Source organism: Batrachochytrium dendrobatidis (assembly GCF_000203795.2).
Source record: "Batrachochytrium dendrobatidis JAM81 unplaced genomic scaffold BATDEscaffold_5, whole genome shotgun sequence".
NCBI classification, from domain to species: domain Eukaryota; kingdom Fungi; phylum Chytridiomycota; class Chytridiomycetes; order Rhizophydiales; genus Batrachochytrium; species Batrachochytrium dendrobatidis.
In genome coordinates this window covers 29642-52141 of record NW_006281103.1, presented here as the reverse complement: position 1 = coordinate 52141, position 22500 = coordinate 29642, and the positions used below count along the sequence as shown (strand labels likewise).

General features: G+C 35.2%; 3 protein-coding genes across 3 annotated transcripts; 2 read left to right on the top strand and 1 right to left on the bottom strand.

Moving 5' to 3' along the window:
• Positions 1–4647: 4647 nt before the first annotated feature.
• On the bottom strand, positions 4648–4970 carry BATDEDRAFT_88301 (uncharacterized protein; the record flags this gene model as incomplete). Its single annotated transcript, XM_006678556.1, has 2 exons — positions 4648–4775; positions 4880–4970. The coding sequence occupies 2 exons, from the start codon at positions 4968–4970 to the stop codon at positions 4648–4650; spliced, it is 219 nt and encodes a 72-aa protein (XP_006678619.1).
• Positions 4971–6676: 1706 nt separating this feature from the next.
• BATDEDRAFT_24289 (uncharacterized protein) lies at positions 6677–11565 on the top strand (the record flags this gene model as incomplete). The annotated part of the gene is made up of 8 exons (XM_006678330.1): positions 6677–6799; positions 7591–7627; positions 8206–8291; positions 8450–8617; positions 9297–9446; positions 10125–10274; positions 10953–11102; positions 11434–11565. The coding sequence occupies 8 exons, from the start codon at positions 6677–6679 to the stop codon at positions 11563–11565; spliced, it is 996 nt and encodes a 331-aa protein (XP_006678393.1).
• A 2862-nt stretch (positions 11566–14427) lies between these two features.
• Positions 14428–15268, top strand: BATDEDRAFT_24288 (uncharacterized protein; the record flags this gene model as incomplete). The annotated part of the gene is made up of 2 exons (XM_006678329.1): positions 14428–14536; positions 15063–15268. The coding sequence occupies 2 exons, from the start codon at positions 14428–14430 to the stop codon at positions 15266–15268; spliced, it is 315 nt and encodes a 104-aa protein (XP_006678392.1).
• Positions 15269–22500: the final 7232 nt, after the last annotated feature.

Below are 22500 nucleotides of genomic sequence, written 5' to 3'. Positions count from 1 at the left end.
AATCAATCTGTTATATATCTAGTTCATCAATCAATTAATGATCAGCCAAATTTGTCAATTAATTAATCTGTTACATGAATGGTCAATCAATCACTAGTATGTATATCTAGTTACTCAATCAGTTACATGAATGGTCAATTAATTACTAGTTACTCAATCACTAATTCAATCTGTTATATATCTAATTTGTCACTCAATTTATTACATGGTTTGTCAATCAGTCTGTTACATGAATGGTCAATTAATCAATGATATATCTGGTTTGTTAATTAATCATTAATATGTATATTTAGTTAATCAATCAGTCAATCAATCACTAGTATGTATATCTAGTTTGTCAATTAATTAATTGTCATTTTACATGTATGATCAATCAATCAGTCTGCTACATGAATGGTTAATCACTAGTACATATATTTACTCAATCAATTACTAGTACGTATATTTAATCAGTCAATTACATGTGTGGTTTGTCAATTAATTAATATGTTGTACATTTAGTTTGTCAATCAATCAATCATCAGTCAAGTTTGTCAATCAATTAATCATTAGTATGTATATCTAGTTCATCAATCAATTAACTAATCAATATATTACATTTATTATCAATCAATCATTATGCTATATTATAGGCAATTAACCATTCAGTCAATTAATTCAATTAATCAATCAAAACGCTACATGGTTAATCACTCAATTAATCTGTCAACTCTCTGTCTGGTTTGTCAATCAATTAGTCATTAATATGTATATCTAGTTCATCAATCAATTAACTAATCAATTGACCATTCAGTCAATTAGTCATTCATTAATTCAATCAATTAAATGTATGGTTTGTCAATTAATCAAAACGTTAAATGGTTAATCAATTAATCAATCAATCAATCAAAATGTTAAATGTATGGTTTGTCAATTAATCAAAACGTTAAATGGTTAATCAATTAATCAATTTGTTACATGTATGGTTTTTCAATTAACTAATATGTTGAATGTATAATTAATTAGTCAATCAATCATTTAAAATGCTAAATGTATGGTTTGTCAATTAATCAAAACGTTAAATGGTTAATCAGACACTCAATCAATTAAAATGTTAAATGTATGGTTTGTCAATTAATCAATTTGTTACATGTATGGTTTGTCAATTATTTAAAATGCTAAATGGTTAATCATTCAATTAATCAAAACGTTAAATGGTTAATCAATTAACTAATATGTTGAATGTATAATTAATTAGTCAATCAATAATTCAAAATGCTAAATGTATGGTTTGTCAATTAATCAATTAATCAAAACGTTAAATGGTTAATCAATCAATTATTCAATCATTTAAAATGCTAAATGTATGGTTTGTCAATTAATCAAAACGTTAAATGTATGGTTTGTCAATTAATCAATAACTCAATTTGTTACATGTATGGTTTTTCAATTAACTAATATGTTGAATGTATAATTAATTAGTCAATCAATAATTCAAAATGCTACATGGTTAATTACACAATCAATCAAAACGTTAAATGTATGGTTTGTCAATTAATCAATTAATCAAAATGCTACATGGCTAATCAATCAATTATTCAATTATTCAAAACGTTAAATGGTTAATCAATCAATCATTTAAAATGTTAAATGTATGGTTTGTCAATTAACTAATATTTTGAATGTATAATTAATTAGTCAAACACTCAATCAAAATGCTACATGTATAATTACACAATCAATCAAAACGTTAAATGGTTAATCAATCAATTAATCATTCAATCAATATGCTACATGTATAATCAATCAATTAATCAATCATTCAAAACGCTACATGGTTAATCAATTAATCAATTAAATGTATGGTTATTCAATTAATCATTACTATATATGATCAATTAGTCATTAGTACGTATATTTGATTTTTCAATCAATTAAATGTATGGTTTGTCAATTAACTAATATGTTGAATGTATAATTAGTCAAACACTCAATCAAGACGTTGCATGTATAATTACACAATCAATCAAAACGTTAAATGTATAATCAATTGGTCAATCAATCACTATTAGTATGTATAATTAATTGGTCAATCAATTAATCTGTTAAATGTATAATTAATTAATATGTTGCATGTATAATTAATTAGTCAATCAATATGTTATATGCATGGTTTGTCAATTAATCATTTATTCAAGACGTTAAATGTATAATCAATCAATTAATCATTACTATGTATAATCAATTAGTCAATCAAAACGTTAAATGTATAATTAATTATTCATTCATTCATTAGTATGTATAATTAATTGGTCAATCAATCATTCAATTAATCATTAGTATGTATAATTACACAATCAATCAATATGTTATATGCATGATCAATTAACCATTCATTCAATGTCAGGTTTAGTTTCACACTTGTATATCTGCTCTACATTGGATTGCCATTATACATACTATATATATCACCTGTCCAAATCGGGTTGCAATACCTTGCATATTGCTAAAGTTGAGCATTTAATATGCATCATTCAAATCACATATTAAATGCTCAACTACACAATAAATATACAAGAGTGGGTGAGTTTGATACTATGCCAGTGTATATACACACTTGGTATTGTATCATGTTTAATGTATGCATGTTTGGTGCTGTAACAATTCAATAATTGGTTTGGTGTTTGGTGATTGAAAGTCGGTTGATAATGTGTTAATAACTCGGTCCACAGTGGTCGTACAGTCTTGGGACCAACTTTAATCGACTCGGGGCTACAAACTATGGTATATTTGATATACAACATGTATATGGTACTGTAAAAGTGTCAAAAGTTTTTTAATGCATGGTCAAACGCATATGGTTAAAACGCGTTTCAAAATCAAACAAAACTTTTTAATGCATTGTCAAACGCACAAGGTTAAAACGCGTTTCAAAATCAAACAAAATTTTTTAATGCATTGTCAAACGCACAAGGTTAAAACGCGTTTCACAATCACGAAATTTTTTATATTTTGATAATAACTCGGTCCACAGTGGTGGTACAGTCTTGGGACCAACCCTAATCGACTCGGGACGACAAAATCTAGTAGGTTTGATATACATATGTATATGGTACCATACAAGTATCAGGTTATTCAATGCATGTTAACACACGTGATCGATTTTCAAGACACGTGTCAGTCAAAATGCGTTTCACAACCAAATGGATTTTTTTTTATTTCGGTAATAACTCGGTCCACAGTGGTGGTACAGTCTTGGGACCAACTGTAATCGACTCGGGACGACAAAATCTAGTATGTTTGATATACATATGTATATGGTACCATACAAGTATCAAAAGTTATTCAATGTATTGTAAAACGTCATGTAAATTAATCTCCGAGACACGTGTTTGATCTTCACTTTTTTTCTTACACTTGGCATGACAACTATCAACATGAATGTATGCAAACACCACCTAGGTAAGTCTAATCAATAGTGCTATACTATATATACAACCAGTTTAAATATGACTGGGAAATAACTGGTATTGGCCAAGTTATATGTGTTCAAAGTGACCATTTGTATCATCACAATCATATACTAAATGGTTAATTTCACCACCAATACTCGAGACTGGGTTAATTTGGTAACATGCCAATACTTGTATATACTTGGTATTGTATCATGACCAGTTTCAATGCAATCCATGCATGTTTGATAACACAGTAATTGAATGGTTGATGTTTTGTGGGTTGGACAGTGAGTTGGTTTTGATCTGTTAATAACTCGGTCCACAGTGGTGGTACAGTCTCGGGACCAACTTTAATCAACTCGGGACGACAAACTATAGTATGTTTGATATACATATGTATATGGTACTTTACAAGTATCAAAAGCTATTCAATGTATTGTAAAACGTCATATCAAACTGGTCGTCAAAAAAAAAGGCGACTCAGAGTCATAAGCCGTGATCTATAGATCTTGAGCTATATTACATATGTGTAACCATGTGTTGTTCATCAGAATATAATGCTGCCAATGCATTAGCTAATGATTGTTATGAATGGGTCATTTTATATCAATGCCATTCAGTCAGTCTTGACCGCTTTAGATCAGTTTTAGATCAACTTTGACAGCTTTAGATCAGCTCTATATTGGTTGTATATCAGCCTTGATAGTTCTAGATCAGTTCTGTATTGGTTATAGATCAGTTGTGATGCATGGTTTAGTTTGAATTGACAATACCATGACACACTTGATTGCAATACAGCTGTTATTGATCCAAGTCAATTATAAATGTACGCAAACCGTGCATATGCATGCTCAATCAATGGTGATATACTATATACACAATCAGTTTAAATATGGTTGGGAAATAACTGGTATTGGCCAAGTTATATGCGTTCAAAGTGGACCATTTGCATCATCACAATCGCGTACTAAATGGTCGATTTCACAACCAATACGCAAGCCTGTGCTGATATGGTGACATGACAATACTTGTATATACTTGGTATTGTATCATGTGTAATTTCAATACAATCCATGCATGTTTGATAACACAATAATTGAATAGCTGACGTTTTGTAGGTTGAATATTATAGTCGATGTTTGGCGTATCAATAACTCGGTCTACAGTGATCGTACAATGTCGAAATCAACTGCAATGTATGGCACACATATAGTCATGTATTGTGTATATGATTACGTCGTCGTTGGGGCAATATATCAATGTGTATCATGACCACTAAATGCATGTCCGAAAGTGTCGTTTTGGCGTGTTTGATGTCGAATATCTTGACCAATACTGACACTAGTTGCATGAAACTGCTACAGTATATGGATATTGCATTGGTATGTACGATGCATGCATGTATTGTCATGAAATTACAAAAAAAATATACAATTTATACTTACCACTAGTATTTGACATGATACCAAAATTGGATATATTTTGACCAATAGTGACACTAGTTGCATGCGATTGATACTGAACATGAGTATACATGCATACTATATACTGGACATGCATCAGGCCATATCGTCAACTAAATTGGAAACATGTCATAGTCACGACTGCCGGTCAAACTGGATGCAACTGGAACACACTCAACACGAATTATAAATGTCTGCAAACCGTGCACATGCATGCTCAATCAATGGTGATATACTATATACACAATCAGTTTAAATATGGTTGGGAAATAACTGGTATTGGCCAAGTTATATGCGTTCAAAGTGGACCATTTGCATCATCACAATCGCGTACTAAATGGTCGATTTCACAACCAATACTCAAGCCTGTGCTGATATGGTGACATGACAATACTTGTATATACTTGGTATTGTATCATGTGCAATTTCAATACAATCCATGCATGTTTGATAACACAGTAATTAAATAGCTGACGTTTTGTAGGTTGAATATTATAGTCGATGTTTGGCGTGTTAATAACTCGGTCTACAGTGGTCGTACAATGTCGAAATCAACTGCAATCAACTCGGGACGACAAACTACAGTATGTTTGATATACTGGCATGTATAGAACGCACAAACTGTCAAACTATACACGATATCCAAAACACCATCCAAATCAGTCGTCAATTTGCAATCAAAAACATGCATTATAGTCGCAAAACTTGACCAATTGACCTGCAATGTATGGCACACATATAGTCATGTATTGTGTATATGATTACGTTGTCATTGGTGCAATATATCAATGTGTATCATGACCACCAAATGCATGTCCGAAGGTGTCGTTTTGGCGTGTTTGATGTCGAATATCTTGACCAATAGTGACACTAGTTGCATGAAACTGCTACAGTATATGGATATTGCATTGGTATGTACGATGCATGCATGTATTGTCATGAAATTGCAAAAAAATATACAATTTATACTTACCACTAGTATTTGACATGATACCAAAATTGGATATATTTTGACCAATACTGACACTAGTTGCATGCGATTGATACTGAACATGAGTATACATGCATACTATATACTGGACATGCATCAGGCCATATCGTCAACTAAATTGGAAACATGTTATAATCACGACTGCCGACTGAATTGGATGCAACTGAAACACACTCAACACGAATTATAAATGTCTGCAAACCGTGCACATGCATGCTCAATCAATGGTGATATACCATATACACAACCAGTTTAAATATGGCTGGGAAATAACTGCTATTGGCCAAGTTATATGCGTTCAAAGTGGACCATTTGCATCATCACAATCGCGTACTAAATGGTCGATTTCACAACCAATACTCAAGCCTGTGTTGATATGGTGACATGGCAATACTTGTATATACTTGGTATTGTATCATGTGCAATTTCAATGCAATCCATGCATGTTTGATAACACAGTAATTAAATAGCTGACGTTTTGTAGGTTGAATATTATAGTCGATGTTTGGCGTGTTAATAACTCGGTCTACAATGGTCATACAGTGTCAGTGACAACTGCAATCAACTCGGGACGACAAACTACAGTATGTTTGATATACTGGCATGTATAGAACGCACAAACTGTCAAACTATACACGATATCCAAAACACCATCCAAATCAGTCGTCAATTTGCAATCAAAAACATGCATTATAGTCGCAAAACTTGACCAATTGACCTGCAATGTATGGCACACATATAGTCATGTATTGTGTATATGATTACGTTGTCATTGGTGCAATATATCAATGTGTATCATGACCACCAAATGCATGTCCGAAGGTGTCGTTTTGGCGTGTTTGATGTCGAATATCTTGACCAATAGTGACACTAGTTGCATGAAACTGCTACAGTATATGGATATTGCATTGGTATGTACGATGCATGCATGTATTGTCATGAAATTGCAAAAAAATATACAATTTATACTTACCACTAGTATTTGACATGATACCAAAATTGGATATATTTTGACCAATAGTGACACTAGTTGCATGCGATTGATACTGAACATGAGTATACATGCATACTATATACTGGACATGCATCAGGCCATATCGTCAACTAAATTGGAAACATGTCATAGTCACGACTGCCGACTGAATTGGATGCAACTGAAACACACTCAACACGAATTATAAATGTCTGCAAACCGTGCACATGCATGCTCAATCAATGGTGATATACTATATACACAATCAGTTTAAATATGGTTGGGAAATAACTGGTATTGGCCAAGTTATATGCGTTCAAAGTGGACCATTTGCATCATCACAATCGCGTACTAAATGGTCGATTTCACAACCAATACTCAAGCCTGTGCTGATATGGTGACATGACAATACTTGTATATACTTGGTATTGTATCATGTGCAATTTCAATACAATCCATGCATGTTTGATAACACAGTAATTGAATAGCTGACGTTTTGTAGGTTGAATATTATAGTCGATGTTTGACGTGTTAATAACTCGGTCTACAGTGGTCGTACAATGTCGAAATCAACTGCAATGTATGGCACACATATAGTCATGTATTGTGTATATAGTTACGTCGTCATTGGGGCAATATATCAATGTGTATCATGACCACTAAATGCATGTCCGAAAGTGTCGTTTTGACGTGTTTGATATCGTATATCTTGACCAATACTGACACTAGTTGCATGAAACTGCTACAGTATATGGATATTGCATTGGTATGTATGATGCATGCATGTATTGTCATGAAATTACAAAAAAATATACAATTTATACTTACCACTAGTATTTGACATGATACCAAGATTGGATATATCTTGACCAATACTGACACTAGTTGCATGCGATTGATACTGAACATGAGTATACATGCATACTATATACTGGACATGCATCAGGCCATATCGTCAATCAAATTGGAAACATGTCATAGTCACGACTGCCGACTGAATTGGATGCAACTGAAACACACTCAACACGAATTATAAATGTCTGCAAACCGTGCACATGCATGCTCAATCAATGGTGATATACCATATACACAACCAGTTTAAATATGGCTGGGAAATAACTGCTATTGGCCAAGTTATATGCGTTCAAAGTGGACCATTTGCATCATCACAATCGCGTACTAAATGGTCGATTTCACAACCAATACTCAAGCCTGTGTTGATATGGTGACATGGCAATACTTGTATATACTTGGTATTGTATCATGTGCAATTTCAATGCAATCCATGCATGTTTGATAACACAGTAATTAAATAGCTGACGTTTTGTAGGTTGAATATTATAGTCGATGTTTGGCGTGTTAATAACTCGGTCCACAGTGGTCGTACAATGTCAGGGACAACTGCAATCAACTCGGGACGACAAACTACAGTATGTTTGATATACTGGCATGTATAGAACGCACAAACTGTCAAACTATACACGATATCCAAAACACCATCCAAATCAGTCGTCAATTTGCAATCAAAAACATGCATTATAGTCGCAAAACTTGACCAATTGACCTGCAATGTATGGCACACATATAGTCATGTATTGTGTGTATAGTTACGTCGTCGTTGGTGCAATATTCAATGTGTATCATGACCACCAAATGCATGTCCGAAGGTGTCGTTTTGACGTGTTTGATGTCGTATATCTTGACCAATACTGACACTAGTTGCATGAAACTGCTACAGTATATGGATATTGCATTGGTATGTACGATGCATGCATGTATTGTCATGAAATTGCAAAAAAAATATACAATTTATACTTACCACTAGTATTTGACATGATACCAAAATTGGATATATCTTGACCATTAGTGACACTACATGCATGCGATTGACACTGAACATGAGTATACATGCATACTATATACTGGACATGCATCAGGCCATATCGTCAATCAAATTGGAAACATGTTATAATCACGACTGTCGACTGAATTGGATGCAACTGGAACACACTCAACACGAATTATAAATGTCTGCAAACCGTGCATATGCATGCTCAATCAATGGTGATATACTATATACACAATCAGTTTAAATATGGCTGGGAAATAACTGCTATTGGCCAAGTTATACATGTTCAAAGTGGATCATTTGCACCATCACAATCGCGTACTAAATGGTCGATTTCACAACCAATACACAAGCCTGTGTTGATATGGTGACATGACAATACTTGTATACACTTGGTATTGTATCATGTGCAATTTCAATACAATCCATGCATGTTTGATAACACAGTAATTGAATAGCTGACGTTTTGTAGGTTGGATATTATAGTCGATGTTTGGCGTGTCAATAACTCGGTCCACAGTGGTCGTACAATGTCGAAATCAACTGCAATGTATGGCACACATATAGTCATGTATTGTGTATATAGTTACGTCGTCATTGGGGCAGTATATCAATGTGTATCATGACCATCAAGTGCATGTCCGAAGGTGTCGTTTTGACGTGTTTGATGTCGAATATCTTGACCAATAGTGACACTAGTTGCATGAAACTGCTACAGTATATAGATATTGCATTGGTATGTACGATGCATGCATGTATTGCCATGAAATTGCAAAAAAATATACAATTTATACTTACCACTAGTATTTGACATGATACCAAAATTGGATATATTTTGACCAATAGTGACACTAGTTGCATGAGATTGACACTGAACATGAGTATACATGCATACTATATACTGGACATGCATCAGGCCATATCGCCAATCAAATTGGAGACATGTTATAATCACGACTGCCGACTGAATTGGATGCAACTGAAACACACTCAACACGAATTATAAATGTCTGCAAACCGTGCATATGCATGCTCAATCAATGGTGATATACTATATACACAATCAGTTTAAATATGGTTGGGAAATAACTGGTATTGGCCAAGTTATATGCGTTCAAAGTGGATCATTTGCATCATTACAATCGCGTACTAAATGGTCGATTTCACAACCAATACTCAAGCCTGTGTCAATATGGTGACATGCCAATACTTGTATATACTTGGTATTGTATCATGTACAATTTCAATACAATCCATGCATGTTTGGTAACACAATAATTGAATAGCTGACGTTTTGTAGGTTGGATATTATAGTCGATGTTTGACGTGTCAATAACTCGGTCCACAGTGGTCGTACAATGTCGAAATCAACTGCAATGTATGGCACACATACAGTCATGTATTGTGTGTATAGTTACGTCGTCATTGGGGCAATATATCAATGTGTATCATGACCACTAAATGCATGTCCGAAGGTGTCGTTTTGGCGTGTTTGATGTCGAATATCTTGACCAATACTGACACTAGTTGCATGAAACTGCTACAGTATATAGATATTGCATTGGTATGTACGATGCATGCATGTATTGCCATGAAATTACAAAAAAATGTACAATTTATACTTACCACTAGTATTTGACATGATACCAAGATTGGATATATCTTGACCATTAGTGACACTACATGCATGAGATTGACACTGAACATGAGTATACATGCATACTATATACTGGACATGCATCAGGCCATATCGCCAATCAAATTGGAGACATGTTATAATCACGACTGCCGACTGAATTGGATGCAACTGAAACACACTCAACACGAATTATAAATGTCTGCAAACCGTGCACATGCATGCTCAATCAATGGTGATATACCATATACACAACCAGTTTAAATATGGCTGGGAAATAACTGGTATTGGCCAAGTTATACATGTTTAAAGTGGATCATTTGCATCATTACAATCGCGTACTAAATGGTCGATTTCACAACCAATACTCAAGCCTGTGTCAATATGGTGACATGACAATACTTGTATATACTTGGTATTGTATCATGTACAATTTCAATGCAATCCATGCATGTTTGGTAACACAATAATTGAATAGCTGACGTTTTGTAGGTTGGATATTATAGTCGATGTTTGACGTGTCAATAACTCGGTCTACAGTGGTCGTACAATGTCAGGGACAACTGCAATGTATGGCACACATACAGTCATGTATTGTGTGTATAGTTACGTCGTCATTGGGGCAATATATCAATGTGTATCATGACCACTAAATGCATGTCCGAAGGTGTCGTTTTGGCGTGTTTGATGTCGAATATCTTGACCAATACTGACACTAGTTGCATGAAACTGCTACAGTATATGGATATTGCATTGGTATGTACGATGCATGCATGTATTGCCATGAAATTACAAAAAAATGTACAATTTATACTTACCACTAGTATTTGACATGATACCAAGATTGGATATATCTTGACCATTAGTGACACTACATGCATGCGATTGATACTAAACATGAGTATACATGCATACTATATACTGGACATGCATCAGGCCATATCGTCAATCAAATTGGAAACATGTTATAATCACGACTGCCGGTCAAACTGGACGCAACTGAAACACACTCAACACGAATTATAAATGTCTGCAAACCGTGCATATGCATGCTCAATCAATGGTGATATACTATATACACAATCAGTTTAAATATGGCTGGGAAATAACTGCTATTGATCAAGTTATATGCGTTCAAAGTGGATCATTTGCATCATCACAATCGCGTACTAAATGGTCGATTTCACAACCAATACTCAAGCCTGTGTTGATATGGTGACATGACAATACTTGTATATACTTGGTATTGTATCATGTACAATTTCAATGCAATCCATGCATGTTTGATAACACAGTAATTGAATAGCTGACGTTTTGTAGGTTGGATATTATAGTCGATGTTTGGCGTGTTAATAACTCGGTCCACAGTGGTCATACAATGTCGAAATCAACTGCAATGTATGGTACACATATAGTCATGTATTGTGTGTATGATTACGTCGTCATTGGTGCAATATATCAATGTGTATCATGACCATCAAATGCATGTCCGAAGGTGTCGTTTTGGCGTGTTTGATGTCGAATATCTTGACCAATACTGACACTGCATGTATGCGATTGACACTGAACATGAGCATACATGCATACTATATACTGGACATGCATCAGGCCATATCGTCAATCAAACTGGAAACATGTTATAATCACGACTGCCGGTCAAACTAGACGCAACTGGAACACATTCAAAACATGACTTATTACACTGTAGTTTGGACTGTATACACATCATATATTCATGTTACAATGGCCGATACATTCACTTGACTACAATACATATCGATGACTGGCATATTCACTAACGATTGATTGTGTAATGTATGAATATCAAATGCATTGTATAGTTTAATTGACTGGCTGTTTGACCTGCATTTCAACTAGTATTTAGACTGTTATTCTGACCAGTATTTGACGATTGTTTAATCCATATATTGACCAGTTGTTTGGCCTGCATTTTAACTAGTATTCTGACTTGTATTTGACTGTTGTTTGACGAGTATTTGACCTGCATTTCAACCTGTTGTTTGACGAGTGTTTGACTAGTTTAGCCTGCATTTCAACCTGCATTCTGACCAGTATTTGACGATTGTTTAACGATTGTTTAAACCTGCATTCTGACCAGTTGTTTGACTGTTATTCTGACTTGTATTTGACGAGTATTTTGACGAGTATTTGACGAGTGTATTTGACGAGTGTTTGATTAGTTTAACCAGTATTTCAACCTGCATTCTGACCAGTTGTTTGACGATTGTCCAGACCTGCATTCTGACTAGTTGTTTGACTGTTATTCTGACCTGCATTTGATCCTATTTGACGAGTATTTTGACTAGTATTTGACCAGTGTTTGACGAGTGTTTGACTAGTTTAGCCTGCATTTCAACCTGTTGTTTGATTAGTTTAGTCTGCATTCTGACCAGTATTCTGACGATTGTTTGACGATTGTCCAAACCTGCATTCTGACTAGTTGTTTGACCTGTATTCTGACTAGTTGTTTGACCAATTGTTTGTAAAAAACTACAGTCGTTCATACTCGAATACATGGTCAGTGGCTCAACCAATACTACAGTTACACATACTACAGCTTGATGACAATGACAGTAACACTGTTACGATGACTGTTTCAAGTTTGTGCAAAACTACAGCCAACAAAAATAGGGATTCGGACAAAACTGCATTGACTGGTGTGTGTCGAGTATGTCGATTCAACCAACACATGCCAACACTACTGCGTCTCTGGTTATACAACAGCATACACATGGCCATGTATGACGACTGTCAAACTGTATGCAACAATCGAGTGTTCAAGTGTTGGGTAAAGTCGAATAACGACCAGAATTACACGATTTAATAAACTCGATTGTACACTGTCAGGCTACAAACCTTGATCGTTTTTACAGTTATTGATAGTTATTGATGGTCATTGACAGTTATTGATAGTCACTAGTAGTTATTGATAGTCATTGATAGTCACTGTCCAACAACACAGTCACAATAATATATTTACGACTATAATCATGCCTGATTTGGAGCGTTTTGTTGGCATATATTATGGTCTATTACACAACCAATACATGATATCATGCCAGTTTGATGCCATGACAATACATGTATACACTTGATATTGTATCATGTCCAGTTTCAATGCAATCCATGCATGTTTGTTGGCACAACACTGTAATATATGATGGTTTTCTTGACGACATGCTGGGACAGTATGAGCTAGTCGATAATATGTTAATAACTTGGTCAGTAGTGGTCGTACAGTGTCAATGCCAACTGATATCGAATCAGAACGATATACTACATGTATTTTTGACGCATTTGCATACAAGATAAATTGTTGATTGACTGATAGACACGATACTAGATTAAAATAACAAGTAGAGCTCGTCGTTTCAAACCAATTGCAAACTAAAAACTTTAATATCGACTATGACCACAAAAGTCGACCAAATGACTTGGTATGCACCACATATATGTAATTATGTGTTGCGGATCGAATTATGATGTCACTGACGCACTATGGTCAATATCTGACATGGAATGGGCCGACCAAAGTCCGAAAATGACGTTTTGGCGTGTTTGATGTCGTATATCGTCGTCAATAGTGACACTAGTTGCATGAAACTGCTACAGTATATGCACATGACATTGGCATGTACAATGCATGCATGTGTTGACATGCGATACATGCAAAAAATACAACTTGCACATAGCACGAATATTTGACATGAAACTGGAAATGCGTGTATCTCGATGAATAATGACACTACATGCATGCGATTGATACTGGACATGTATGTATATACATACTATATATTGGACATGCATCATGGCATGTTGTCAACTAAACTAACAACATGTTATAGTCACGACTGTCGATCGAATTGGACACGTCGGTATACACTCAAAACACGACTTATTGCGCTGTGGTTTGGACTGTATACATATCATGTATATATATTACAATGGTCAATATATCAATACGATAGCATCAATATTGACAAAGTTGGATATATTGTCCGAATATCAGACATGGTATCCTGTCCGAATGTCCGGATAATATCAGACACGAGTGGTTAGTATGACGTTTGGAGTGTCCGAATGCGGATATATTAATGCAGCGGTCAATTATGGTGGTAATCAGGGTCATGTCAGCGCTAAAATATATACAGCCGAAGCTATGTCGTCAGGTCAGTTGACATTACAACAGATCAAGTTTTCTGTTTTTTTTTCTACGAATACTGTCGATATTTGCAGAATATGTCAACTAGTATAGTACTGCATTGGTCGACTTGATGGCTTGTCAATGGCTTGTGAACAGACGCTAATTGTCAAGGTTAGAACATGCTGCTATTGATGGAATTTTAAATGTCTTGAAACGTCCAACATGAAATACACTAATTTATAATGTATTGACTAATGCAATTTGACAACGTAGTATCATACATACATACTATATACACAATCAGTTTAAATATGGTTGGGAAATAACTGCTATTGGCCAAGTTATACATGTTCAAAGTGGACCATTTGCATCGTCACAATTACAAATTAAATGGCCGATTTCACAACCAATACTCAAGCCTGTGCTGATATGGTGACATGACAATACTTGTATATACTTGGTATTGTATCATGTACAATTTCAATACAATCCATGCATGTTTGATAACACAATAATTGAATAGCTGACGTTTTGTAGGTTGAATATTATAGTCGATGTTTGGCGTGTCAATAACTCGGTCTACAGTGGTCATACAATGTCGAAATCAACTGCAATGTATGGTACACATACAGTCATGTATTGTGTATATGATTACGTCGTCATTGGGGCAATATTCAATGTGTATCATGACCACCAAATGCATGTCCGAAGGTGTCGTTTTGACGTGTTTGATGTCGAATATCTTGACCAATACTGACACTAGTTGCATGAAACTGCTACAGTATATGTATATTGCATTGGTATGTACGATGCATGCATGTATTGTCATGAAATTACAAAAAAATATACAATTTATACTTACCACTAGTATTTGACATGATACCAAAATTGGATATATTTTGACCAATAGTGACACTAGTTGCATGCGATTGACACTGAACATGAGCATACATGCATACTATATACTGGACATGCATCAGGCCATATCGTCAATCAAATTGGAAACATGTTATAATCACGACTGCAGGTCAAACTAGACGCAACTGGAACACACTCAAAACACACGATATTACACTGTAGTTTGGACTGTATACACATCATATATTCATGTTCCAATGGTCAATACATGAATACGATAGCATCAATATTGATAAAGTTGTATGCAATATTGTTCACTGCAATATGCATATATGATGTGTATACAGTCCAAATATCAACGTGATCATACGTGTTTGACTGGGTGTCTGAAACAATGTCCAAACAATCAATATCATTGCTGAACAGTATGCCATTAAACTCATGTCGTCATAGTAGTTGAAATACGTAACCAATTCATGATTGAATTTGATGTTTTTATGCATGAATACTGACTGTTATTGCGTGATTATAATGTGTATAGTATTACATCGACCATACTCAATCAACATCACATCAATGGCACATCAATGGCATGTCAATAGTGCATCAATGGCACATGAACAGACGCTAAACATCAGTCAAAATACATGTCAAAATACACCACAATTAGTCGAGTTTCAAATGGTCACATACAACACACTCAACACGAATTATAAATGTCTGCAAACCGTGCATATGCATGCTCAATCAATGGTGATATACCATATACACAATCAGTTTAAATATGGTTGGGAAATAACTGCTATTGGCCAAGTTATACATGTTTAAAGTGGATCATTTGCACCATCACAATCGCGTACTAAATGGTCAATTTCACAACCAATACACAAGCCTGTGTCAATATGGTGACATGACAATACTTGTATATACTTGGTATTGTATCATGTACAATTTCAATGCAATCCATGCATGTTTGATAACACAATAATTGAATAGCTGACGTTTTGTAGGTTGGATATTATAGTCGATGTTTGGCGTGTCAATAACTCGGTCTACAATGGTCGTACAATGTCGAGGACAACTGCAATCAACTCGGGACGACAAACTACAGTATGTTTGATATACTGGCATGTATAGAACGCACAAACTGTCAAACTATACACGATATCCAAAACATCATCCAAATCAGTCGTCAATTTGCAATCAAAAACATGCATTATAGTCGCAAAACTTGACCAATTGACCTGCAATGTATGGCACACATATAGTCATGTATTGTGTATATGATTACGTTGTCATTGGTGCAATATTCAATGTGTATCATGGCCATCAAGTGCATGTCCGAAAGTGTCGTTTTGACGTGTTTGATGTCGAATATCTTGACCAATACTGACACTAGTTGCATGAAACTGCTACAGTATATAGATATTGCATTGGTATGTACGATGCATGCATGTATTGCCATGAAATTACAAAAAAATATACAATTTATACTTACCACTAGTATTTGACATGATACCAAAATTGGATATATTTTGACCAATAGTGACACTAGTTGCATGCGATTGATACTGAACATGAGTATACATGCATACTATATACTGGACATGCATCAGGCCATATCGCCAATCAAATTGGAGACATGTTATAATCACGACTGCCGGTCAAACTAGATGCAACTGGAACACACTCAACACGAATTATAAATGTCTACAAACCGTGCATATGCATGCTCAATCAATGGTGATATACCATATACACAATCAGTTTAAATATGGCTGGGACAAAGCTGCTATTGGCCAAGTTATACATGTTCAAAGTGGACCATTTGCATCATCACAATCGCGTACTAAATGGTCAATTTCACAACCAATACTCAAGCCTGTGTTGATATGGTGACATGACAATACTTGTATATACTTGGTATTGTATCATGTACAATTTCAATGCAATCCATGCATGTTTGATAACACAGTAATTAAATAGCTGACGTTTTGTAGGTTGGATATTATAGTCGATGTTTGGCGTGTCAATAACTCGGTCTACAGTGATCGTACAGTGTCAGTGACAACTGCAATCAACTCGGGACGACAAACTACAGTATGTTTGATATACTGGCATGTATAGAACGCACAAACTGTCAAACTATACACGATATCCAAAACACCATCCAAATCAGTCGTCAATTTGCAATCAAAAACATGCATTATAGTCGCAAAACTTGACCAATTGACCTGCAATGTATGGCACACATATAGTCATGTATTGTGTATATGATTACGTTGTCATTGGTGCAATATATCAATGTGTATCATGACCACCAAATGCATGTCCGAAGGTGTCGTTTTGGCGTGTTTGATGTCGAATATCTTGACCAATAGTGACACTAGTTGCATGAAACTGCTACAGTATATGGATATTGCATTGGTATGTACGATGCATGCATGTATTGTCATGAAATTGCAAAAAAATATACAATTTATACTTACCACTAGTATTTGACATGATACCAAAATTGGATATATTTTGACCAATACTGACACTAGTTGCATGCGATTGATACTGAACATGAGTATACATGCATACTATATACTGGACATGCATCAGGCCATATCGTCAACTAAATTGGAAACATGTTATAATCACGACTGCCGACTGAATTGGATGCAACTGAAACACACTCAACACGAATTATAAATGTCTGCAAACCGTGCATATGCATGCTCAATCAATGGTGATATACCATATACACAACCAGTTTAAATATGGTTGGGAAATAACTGGTATTGGCCAAGTTATATGCGTTCAAAGTGGATCATTTGCATCATTACAATCGCGTACTAAATGGTCGATTTCACAACCAATACACAAGCCTGTGTCAATATGGTGACATGACAATACTTGTATATACTTGGTATTGTATCATGTACAATTTCAATGCAATCCATGCATGTTTGATAACACAGTAATTAAATAGCTGACGTTTTGTAGGTTGGATATTATAGTCGATGTTTGGCGTGTCAATAACTCGGTCTACAGTGATCGTACAGTGTCAGTGACAACTGCAATCAACTCGGGACGACAAACTACAGTATGTTTGATATACTGGCATGTATAGAACGCACAAACTGTCAAACTATACACGATATCCAAAACACCATCCAAATCAGTCGTCAATTTGCAATCAAAAACATGCATTATAGTCGCAAAACTTGACCAATTGACCTGCAATGTATGGCACACATATAGTCATGTATTGTGTATATGATTACGTTGTCATTGGTGCAATATATCAATGTGTATCATGACCACCAAATGCATGTCCGAAGGTGTCGTTTTGGCGTGTTTGATGTCGAATATCTTGACCAATAGTGACACTAGTTGCATGAAACTGCTACAGTATATGGATATTGCATTGGTATGTACGATGCATGCATGTATTGTCATGAAATTGCAAAAAAATATACAATTTATACTTACCACTAGTATTTGACATGATACCAAAATTGGATATATTTTGACCAATACTGACACTAGTTGCATGCGATTGATACTGAACATGAGTATACATGCATACTATATACTGGACATGCATCAGGCCATATCGTCAACTAAATTGGAAACATGTTATAATCACGACTGCCGACTGAATTGGATGCAACTGAAACACACTCAACACGAATTATAAATGTCTGCAAACCGTGCATATGCATGCTCAATCAATGGTGATATACCATATACACAACCAGTTTAAATATGGTTGGGAAATAACTGGTATTGGCCAAGTTATATGCGTTCAAAGTGGATCATTTGCACCATCACAATCGCGTACTAAATGGTCAATTTCACAACCAATACACAAGCCTGTGTCAATATGGTGACATGACAATACTTGTATATACTTGGTATTGTATCATGTACAATTTCAATGCAATCCATGCATGTTTGATAACACAGTAATTGAATAGCTGACGTTTTGTAGGTTGGATATTATAGTCGATGTTTGGCGTGTCAATAACTCGGTCTACAATGGTCGTACAATGTCGAAAACAACTGCAATCAACTCGGGACGACAAACTACAGTATGTTTGATATACTGGCATGTATAGAACGCACAAACTGTCAAACTATACACGATATCCAAAACATCATCCAAATCAGTCGTCAATTTGCAATCAAAAACATGCATTATAGTCGCAAAACTTGACCAATTGACCTGCAATGTATGGCACACATATAGTCATGTATTGTGTATATGATTACGTTGTCATTGGTGCAATATTCAATGTGTATCATGGCCATCAAGTGCATGTCCGAAAGTGTCGTTTTGACGTGTTTGATGTCGAATATCTTGACCAATACTGACACTAGTTGCATGAAACTGCTACAGTATATAGATATTGCATTGGTATGTACGATGCATGCATGTATTGCCATGAAATTGCAAAAAAATATACAATTTATACTTACCACTAGTATTTGACATGATACCAAAATTGGATATATTTTGACCAATACTGACACTAGTTGCATGCGATTGATACTGAACATGAGTATACATGCATACTATATACTGGACATGCATCAGGCCATATCGTCAACTAAATTGGAAACATGTTATAATCACGACTGCCGACTGAATTGGATGCAACTGAAACACACTCAACACGAATTATAAATGTCTGCAAACCGTGCATATGCATGCTCAATCAATGGTGATATACCATATACACAACCAGTTTAAATATGGTTGGGAAATAACTGGTATTGGCCAAGTTATATGCGTTCAAAGTGGATCATTTGCATCATTACAATCGCGTACTAAATGGTCGATTTCACAACCAATACACAAGCCTGTGTCAATATGGTGACATGACAATACTTGTATATACTTGGTATTGTATCATGTACAATTTCAATGCAATCCATGCATGTTTGATAACACAGTAATTGAATAGCTGACGTTTTGTAGGTTGGATATTATAGTCGATGTTTGACGTGTCAATAACTCGGTCTACAGTGGTCGTACAATGTCGAAATCAACTGCAATGTATGGCACACATATAGTCATGTATTGTGTATATGATTACGTCGTCATTGGTGCAATATATCAATGTGTATCATGACCATCAAATGCATGTCCGAAGGTGTCGTTTTGGCGTGTTTGATGTCGAATATCTTGACCAATAGTGACACTAGTTGCATGAAACTGCTACAGTATATGGATATTGCATTGGTATGTACGATGCATGCATGTATTGTCATGAAATTGCAAAAAAATATACAATTTATACTTACCACTAGTATTTGACATGATACCAAGATTGGATATATCTTGACCATTAGTGACACTACATGCATGCGATTGACACTGAACATGAGTATACATGCATACTATATACTGGACATGCATCAGGCCATATCGTCAACTAAATTGGAAACATGTCATAATCACGACTGCCGACTGAATTGGATGCAATTGAAACACACTCAACACGAATTATAAATGTCTGCAAACCGTGCATATGCATGCTCAATCAATGGTGATATACCATATACACAATCAGTTTAAATATGGCTGGGAAATAACTGCTATTGGCCAAGTTATATGCGTTCAAAGTGGACCATTTGCATCATCACAATCGCGTACTAAATGGTCGATTTCACAACCAATACTCAAGCCTGTGTTGATATGGTGACATGACAATACTTGTATATACTTGGTATTGTATCATGTGTAATTTCAATACAATCCATGCATGTTTGATAACACAGTAATTGAATAGCTGACGTTTTGTAGGTTGGATATTATAGTCGATGTTTGGCGTGTCAATAACTCGGTCTACAGTGGTCGTACAGTGTCGAAATCAACTGCAATGTATGGCACACATATAGTCATGTATTGTGTATATGATTACGTCGTCATTGGTGCAATATATCAATGTGTATCATGACCATCAAATGCATGTCCGAAGGTGTCGTTTTGGCGTGTTTGATGTCGAATATCTTGACCAATACTGACACTAGTTGCATGAAACTGCTACAGTATATGGATATTGCATTGGTATGTATGATGCATGCATGTATTGTCATGAAATTACAAAAAAATATACAATTTATACTTACCACTAGTATTTGACATGATACCAAGATTGGATATATTTTGACCAATAGTGACACTACATGCATGCGATTGACACTGAACATAAGCATACATGCATACTATATACTGGACATGCATCAGGCCATATCGTCAACTAAATTGGAAACATGTTATAATCACGACTGCCGACTGAATTGGACGCAACTGGAACACACTCAAAACACACGATACTACACTGTAGTTTGGACTGTATACACATCATATATTCATGTTACAATGGCCGATACATTCATTTGACTACAATACATATCGATGACTGGCATATTCACTAACGATTGACTGTGTAATGTATGAATATCAAATGCATTGTATAGTTTAATTGACTGGCTGTTTGACCTGCATTTCAACTAGTATTTAGACTGTTATTCTGACCAGTATTTGACGATTGTTTAAACCATATATTGACCAGTTGTTTGGCCTGCATTTTAACTAGTATTCTGACTTGTATTTGACTGTTGTTTGACGAGTATTTGACCTGCATTTCAACCTGTTTTTTGACGAGTGTTTGACTAGTTTAGCGACCATACTCAATCAATGGCACATCAATGGCACATCAATGGTGCATCAATGACACATGAACAGACACTAAACATCAGTCAATATACATGTCAAAATACATGTCAAAATACTCCACAATTAGTCGAGTTTCAAATGGTCACATACAACACATTCGACACGAATTATAAATGTCTGCAAACCGTGCATATGCATGCTCAATCAATGGTGATATACTATATACACAATCAGTTTAAATATGGCTGGGAAATAACTGCTATTGATCAAGTTATACTGCGTTCAAAGTGGACCATTTGCATCATCACAATCGCGTACTAAATGGTCAATTTCACAACCAATACACAAGCCTGTGTTGATATGGTGAGAGGACAATACTTGTATATACTTGGTATTGTATGAGGGACAATTGCAATACAAGCCAGGCATGTTGGATAACCCGGTAATTAAATAGC